The 8,328-nt window shown below is 36.4% G+C and overlaps 1 protein-coding gene across 2 annotated transcripts in view; it reads left to right on the forward strand.

Annotated features, from left to right (window-relative positions):
- The window catches only part of LOC137651467 (protein dopey-1 homolog), a 501,407-nt gene that overhangs the window by 204,465 nt on the left and 288,614 nt on the right, over nucleotides 1–8,328 (forward strand). For both annotated transcript variants that reach the window (XM_068384695.1, XM_068384701.1), the window contains exon 4: nucleotides 3,304–3,469. In XM_068384695.1, the coding sequence (XP_068240796.1) occupies nucleotides 3,304–3,469 (166 nt within the window). The remainder of the gene's footprint in view (nucleotides 1–3,303; nucleotides 3,470–8,328) is intronic.

Raw genomic sequence — 8,328 nt, forward strand, 5'->3', positions numbered from 1 at the left:
CTCTAAGTGAAGTGAAGCAAGTCACCGGTGTGTGGGGGGGGAGGGGTAGCAAGCTACCCTTCCCCTACCCCGTGCTAACTAGCGCGGGGGTAATTAACCCTCGTTAAAACTATTGGCTCGTCATTTCAGCTGCGCTAAAAGGTAAACCCAATGTAAATAGCTAAGGTTTGTATGGTTAGGAAAAATACAAATTATCTTTGAATTTGTCATATTAAACAAATAATTCAAAATGTATGGATATTGTGAGCTATCCCTCTTAAGAAATTTATCTTGTCTTCAAGAGAATATTTATCCAAGAGTGCCAGGATTTTCTTATTAGCAGTTTTATTTTTTTGCCGTGGAAGAATTCCTCGTTGAAAGTCGCTTTTTTTCTTTAAGGCAATGGCCTCCTCCTTTTTCAATATTTCAATTAACTTCCAGATGGAGGGGTGTTGACAGGATAACGAATATTGCAAAGCATTATGCAATCCCTCTAAACTATTATTAGATCTTGGCAATTGGTTAATAACTTTTTCTCGAACATTCCATGACGCTATAGCAAAAACTGGTTCCATCCTTATTCCTCTTCGTCCTCTTACTTGGCCAATATACGTCATCTCAAAATACGCGATAAATTCTGGAGGTAAATCAGTATCGTCAGATAAGTCAATGAAACCTTCAACGACATCACTTAAAGGAAGGAATGACAATGCAGAAAAACATCTGATTTTTAAATTGAATGCCTCATCTTCTTTGTACCGTTGTCGGAATCCTAGGTCACAGATTTTCTTAAAAATAGACTTAGATAAGTGAAAGAGGCATGAACTTATTGTTGCTTCAGGGAACTTTTCGATGAATCCTTTCTGAGCTCCAATCTCAAAGTCCGTTAACAAAGATTTCGGATTAAGTTGCGGTTTAAGTTGCAATAAATATGTGAAAAGTCGGATTTACACTTCCTTTGTCTTTCCAGGGAGGAGGGTAAAAACTCTGGGAATAATAAATGAACCCTCTTGTGTGTGGATACAATATAGTTGATAAAATATTTATGGACTGATTTTAAAAGTACCATCTGCTGCCCAGTTAGGAGACTTTGCTAAATCTTCTAAGCCGTTATTCGTTGCAAAGATCAGTATTCTGTTCTCATGTTCGATGCCAGAATCAAACGCAAGGAATTTTTCCCCAGTCGCGAGAAAACAGTAGGATCCCGGAATCTCAAAATTATTTATTTGCCGTGGGATTGGGGGTGCATTATGTGCCTTTTGTCTCCATCGACGTATATTTCTTCCCATTGATGAAAAACTTGTCAGTTTTGAAATGGAATACTCATCTTCATTTGCGATCGTTTCTCCGATAAGACTTCTTGATGGTTCATACGTTGACACTGAAGTATTTTTCAACTGGGACATAGCTTCTTGTGATTTGACTTCTGCAGCTGAGGAGCCATGACTATGCTCATTGTGGCATGTCATAACTACGTCGTTCACTGTATGAATTCTTGCTTTGTAAGATCGCACTACACACCTTCAGTATGTTTTTGTTTCATCAGAGTTTTTCTTATGATAATGGTAGCTGTAATTTTCATTATCCACAAATATTTTTCCACCAGTGTTAGATTTCCAGAACTTAGCCATGGGTTCCGAATTTTGAAATATGTAAAATCCTAATACAATAGAGGTTTATGTTACACACTGCTGGCAAGAACTAGAATTACTAGCTTATTTTTCTCCTGGTTTAGAAAAGATTTTTTATTTTTTTTTTAATTTCTGGTAAACTACCTTTCAGCTTGTTTAAAGTTACTAAAGGTATCAATGAGTGAATTTTTATACCAAACAATTCTTGGGTTTATATATATGGTTTTTATATATGGTAACTACCTTTAAGCTTATTATTGCTTGTTTAGAATAAAAGTAAGGTGTAACTGAAGAAAGAGAGAGAGAGAGAGAGAGAGAGAGAGAGAGAGAGAGAGAGAGAGAGAGAGAGAGAGAGAGAGAGAGAGAGATTTTAAAATATGGTAAATTCAAAATATTTCCGATACTTATATGTCCAGGTACACAAATATTTCTGGTAAACTACCTTTCAGCTTGTTTAAAGTTACTAAAGGTATCAATGAGTGAATTTCTATACCAAACAATTCTTGGGTTTATATATATGGTTTTTATATATGGTAACTACCTTTAAGCTTATTATTGCTTGTTTAGAATAAAGGTAAGGTGTAACTGAAGAGAGAGAGAGAGAGAGAGAGAGAGAGAGAGAGAGAGAGAGAGAGAGAGAGAGAGAGAGAGAGAGAGAGAGAGAGAGAGAGAGAGAGAATTTTAAAATATGGTAAATTCAAAATATTTCCGATACTTATATGTCCAGGTACACAAATATCCAGGGACACAATTGTCCCGGTATACAAATGTCCAGGTACGCAAATGACCGGGGACGCAAATGTCCAGGTACGCAAATGTCCGGGACGCAAATGTCTGGGACGCAACTGTCCGGCCACCCTGCTAAGTTACCCAATTTCAATCCAATAGAAAATCTTTGGCCAAAGATTGTAAACCACTGGGGTACTATCAACGTCAGAAAGAAGAATTTTTTAAGTAAGCGTGCAAAATCGGTGTAGCAATTATGTAGGCTTACACATTTTGAAAATTATTGTGAGAGTCTTGTCCGATTTATGTCGAGGCGATTGTAATAAATAAAACAGGTCCACACACAGAGAGAGAGAGAGAGAGAGAGAGAGAGAGAGAGAGAGAGGAGAGAGAGAGAGAGAGAGAGAGAGAGTGTGTGTGTGTGTGTGTGTGTGTGTGTTTTCAAAGAAGGATACGGTATTCCTTCTGGAAAAAGTGTGTTCCTCCCAATACCGTTTTCTTCCCACTTCTGAGAAGTCTGATTGGAGGGCGGCAAAGGTGAGAGTCTTGTGTTCACCTTTGGCCAGCTGTTTGAATTGTGGGAGACATGGTATCATCAAGCATGTCTCAACCAAAAGTTAATGTCCAAGAGGCTACTAGCGTCATTTCCTGGAATAAGTGTCCTAGAGTACAATACAGAAGAAAATAAGCTTGAAAGCAAAAATCTGCCAAAGTTTGCAGCCAGTGAAAGAATATCTGTTCCTACTGATGGGTGTTATCAAAGTGACTACTCAGTTAGCAAGCTGAGGGGTAGGGCTTCATCGCTCCTGGCAAGGAAATTAATGGCCACCTGTTTACACCTCGTTATAAAGTTTTAACTGTCGTGTTCTCCAGCTTTGCTGTTATCTCTCCTATGTAAAGGGCGAAGGTTTGTATTTGTACTGTAACAAACTTGTTTCTCTATTGAAGTTTCTATGTTTATTTGCAGGTTTATTCCCTTTGTTCAGCAGTGCTGCAATGAATGTAAGATCTGCCCTTTTAACAGTGTACGAAACCCATTTTGTTCCTTTGGGTCAGAGACTCCGTCCGGGACTCAATGGTTTCTTGTCGGGTATACTGGCAGGATTAGAAGAGGGTTCTGATCATTTAGAGAGGTATGTCTTTACTATAAAATAATTTTTATTTATTTGATTGAGAAAATATCTACTATAGCCTATATGTCAAGGCTACCTTACTGTATATACAAATGATCGAAATAAATTCTTTTGTATAAAAGAGCATGCTCTTTTGTTAATGATTCTTACCCAATATTCATTGCTATTCCTTAAATGAAAGAAAACAAATTTGACATTAATAATAGGAAATTTCTCTCTATTACTATGCATGCCCCAATAAGGAGAGGTAGGATATGGATCTGCCTGCTCCCACCTTGTCTACATTCCATGTAAACAAGGCCAATAATATTTGTTGAATGGTTCAACCAAGATGTATTTTTGCCTGCACATATATTTTCTCTCCATTTTACAGTATTATTTTTACCAAGACTAACTAAGGCAAAACCCTAATTTGAAAAGTAGAATGGTACAAGCCCAAGGGCTCTAACAGGCAAAGCAGTCTAGGATGGAAGGGAAATAAAGAAGTAGTAAGTAAATAGTAAATAAGAAAAAAGAATTATAGAATAATGTAAACCTTTAGCGGGTAAATAGAATTTATTGAGATACAAAAAACCCTCTTATTAAGTTACTTTTGAGGCCTTTCTAAAACAGTTTTATTCTTATAGAATTTTTCAAAAATTGCACTCCGACATTGCAAAGTTGCACCAAAAATATAGTCCATGCGGGCTACTCTCAGGCTTACAGGCAAACACACTATTTCCATCTAGGCTTTAGTGCTAGTTAGCGGTATAGGAATTTGCAAACTTATTTTCCTTCAAATATAGTACAGTACTAAACACACTCAGGACCTTCATTTGGCACTTTTTTTTTTATTGAAAAGATATTACCATACTAAATACACATAGGACCTTCTTTTAGCACTTTTTAGATTTGGTAAAAAAATGTTTCATGTAATTTTTCAATCTGTAGAGAAAATATTTACTAAAACAAAATAAATGTTTATTGCTGTAATATATAAGAAAAAATTGAAGAACATATAAATTGAAAGTGCAATTCCAGCTTACATTGACCAGGTAACACGTAACACAAACAGGATCTGAAAATTGAAAGTTAGTGATACTAACTTACTAAAGCACATTATAATTACAAGCAAAGAGTGAAAAAAGTTATGAAAATAGTAAGTTACAGCAGTAAGTACTAACATTATAAAGCATCCTTTATTTACAAGTAAAGAGTGACAAACATATAAAGGGGACATCAAAAGAACAAATTAATAGTTACCAGCTTACTTATGCACCTTATATTTACAATTAAAGAGTGAAAAAACTTAAACAAGTCATTACAGATACAAAAATAAAAATTGACCCCAGGTAGTAGTGGTCAGTGAGATAAGAACAGGTACTTGTAACTACTACTGTGCTGCCATTGGGCTTAGGAGGTTGGGATACCAGGCCAAGGACTGGTGTTAGTTTCTAGAAGAGAATGAAAAGGTTCCTAAGGTCTGACAAGCAGAGGGCCACTGGGCAGATGGTGTACATCCATCAGGTTCAGTGGTTATAATCCTTCTTGGGAAAGAACTTGCATGTCTGCTTGTTGTGGATAAAACCTGGCATATGCCACTCCATGGTATCATATTACTGGTTGACATGTGGTATGTTAGTTTTTTGTTCCCTCTGTGGCATTGGCATGGGTTCCCACTGTAAAGAGGAAAGCATCAATCTTTTTTCCATGGTCTTCTGATATCTTTGCAACTCACGACATGACAAGCTGGAAGTTCTTCAAAGGCACGAGTTTCTCCCTCAGTGACTTGAAGTCTCTTATACAGCAGCCATGCATTGCAAATATATTGGACTCGGTTGTATGCACTGTCTTGCTTACATAGGAGTCTTATAGAGATTGGTTGGTAGGTTCAACTTGTCAGTGCTACCAATATTCCCATTGACCTTTTGATGACATTAGGATAGGGAACCTCCACTTTCTTCTGCTGTTTGTCGTAAGGCTTGACTGTGTTTATTGGGGCCACCTCAGCATCCAACGAAAGGACAGTGACAGTGCTGTTATCCTTCCCCTGCTTTGTTTGCAATCTCTAGGGACACATTTTGTTATTCTTGTTCATCTATTATCTATCATTCTCATTATATGACCTGTCCATTTATTTTTCTTACATGTTAGAATATCCTCTACTTAATTTGCTCTTGTATCCAGGTTGCTATTTTTCTCTCTCATAGTGTTATTTCCATCATTGCTCTTTCCATAGTTCTTTGAGTTGTAACTAGCTTATGTTTTAAGACTTTAGTAAGACTTAGGTTTCTGTTGCTTAAGTTAATACTGGTAGGACCATCTAATTAAATACTTTAGTTTTAAGAGAAAGTGGTATTTTAGTTTTCATAATGTCATTTTGTTTACCAAAGCCATCTATCCCATGCATATCCTTATTTAGATTTTGGTCTCATGCCCTGGGGAAACACTTACTGTCCGTCCTAAGTATGTAGAGTCAAATACAAATGTCCTGTAGTCTCTAGTTTCCTACTGTCACCCCCAAGATCTATAGATTCAAGAATTTCAGGAGTAGAAGAGTTTGGTTATTAGGAGGAAGGTTGACGGATGTGGGGAGAACGACAGTGGGCCGGGGAAGTACTTGTTAGAGCTGTAAGGGGTGTGATGGTAGGGAAACCACGAAAAATAGTGTATGAACGTAAATTCAAAATAATTTCATACATTCCTAATTCTATCATTATAAGGATTCTAACTTATGATTATATGGTGTATTTGTTGTTAATTGCTATACCATGCTTGCAAACAACTTGTTGAGAAAAATGATCGATGTTTAGTTTGGCAATGTATTATATCCCGAATGAAAAATCTTCTGTAAACACAAGCTAGGAGTCTCTCTCTCTCTCTCCCTCTCTCTCTCTCTCTCTCTCTCTCTCTCTCTCTCTCTCTCTCTCTCTCTCTCTCTCTCTCTCTCTCTCTCTCTCTCTCTCTCTCTCATATATATATATATATATATATATATATATATATATATATATATCAAATGACACGTGGGATACTATAAAAAGGAGACAAAGACAGAGAAATTGATTGTTTGATTGTTGAGTCCCCCCCCCCCCCTCTCTCTCTCTCTCTCTCTCTCTCTCTCTCTCTCTCTCTCTCTCTCTCTCTCTCTCTCATATATATATATATATATATATATATATATATATATATATATATATATATATATATACTGTATATCAAATGACATGTGGGATACTATAAAAAGGAGACAAAAACGGAAATTGATTGTTTGATTGTTGAGCGTTTTCGAGGCGGTAATGAAAATTACAAGGTAGAGCATGCTAAGTATTTCAGTATTGATAGTCAAGTCCAAAGAAAAGCCAGGAATGACTGGAGACAGTATTTAAACAGGAAAGCAGATGAGGCTGACAAAGCTATGAATTCAAGGAGTGGCTATGGTGTAAGAATTGCTCATTGAATTATTAATGAAATCTCTACTGGGACGAAGAGGAAGAAGCATATACTCATCAAAAAGAGGGATGAATCTGTTATAAAAACAAAAGATGAAGACAGGCAACGTTGGATGGAACACTTTAGTGAGGTCATGAATAGGAGATATGAAGGGAATAAATTGATTGATATACCTGAAGCTGAGAACAACCTTGATGTGGCCATGAAAAAAATCTGTGTGTTTGAAGTCAAAGCTATCATTTAAAAACTAAAGATATGGAAACCGCCTGGATATGATGGAATAACTGCTGAGAGGATATTGGCCGATATGAAGTGACTCCAAGAATACTTGCTAGATTATTTTGTAGAAAGTGGCGTGAAGAGCCAAAACCTGATGAATGGGAGCTAGGGCTGTTGGTGAAAATGAGATCTAACTGGTGGCAATAATTATAGGGGCATCACACATATGTCAGTTGTCATGAAGATATATAGTATACTCATTCTAAAGAGACTAGAGAGAAAGATTGATGAAAAGTTGAGAGATAAACAAGGAGGATTTAGAAAATTTATAAGTTGTACTAACCATATTTTCATTTTAAGACATGGTATAGCAATGTGCAGTATATAGAAATCCACTATTGATGGCTTTTGTGGACTAGGAAAAAGCCTTTGATAGTGTGCACCGGCCAATTTTGTGGAGAGTTCTACGTTATGTTGTTCCTCTTGAATTATTAAACTTGATTAAGTCTATTCATGAGCATAGCAAGTGCAAAGTTAATGTTATTGGAATCCTATCAAATGAATTTCCAGTAAACAGTGGAGTACTTCAAAGGAATGTGTTGTTACCTATGTTGTTTATTCTCTTCATGGATTTTGTAATGCATAGAACAGTTGGTGATGGTAGAGAAGGATTGGACTGGATAGATAACAGGAAATTAGCTGACCTAGAGTATGCTGATGCTGCTGTCCTTATTAGCAGAACACCAGAGGACTTACAAGACCTGCTTACCAGAATGCGTGAAATACCATATGATGAGAATGGAATATGCAATAGAAGATAAAATATTGGAAGGAGGAACAATTAATGAGGTGGAATCATTTAAATGTTTAGGAACTATGATCTCTAATACAGGATCTTTAGAATTGGAGTTTAATGAAAGATTGATAAAAGCAAATCAGACAATGGCTAGGTTAAATAAAATTTGGAAATCAAATCGCCTGAAATTACATATAAAAATCAGGCTATATATCAGTTTAGTAAGATTGGTGTTACTGTATGGACATGAGTCGTGGTATGACAATGAAACAATATCCAAAAGATATTATAGATTTGAGAACAAAGCCTGCAGAAGAATATTGGGAGTTAAATGGCAAGGCAGGATTAGAAATGAAGCTATAAGAGAGATTATCCGAGTGTCTCATGTGGATAAGATCATGGTGAAGGGTAG

Source organism: Palaemon carinicauda, chromosome 1 (genome assembly GCF_036898095.1).
Source record: "Palaemon carinicauda isolate YSFRI2023 chromosome 1, ASM3689809v2, whole genome shotgun sequence".
NCBI classification, from domain to species: domain Eukaryota; kingdom Metazoa; phylum Arthropoda; class Malacostraca; order Decapoda; family Palaemonidae; genus Palaemon; species Palaemon carinicauda.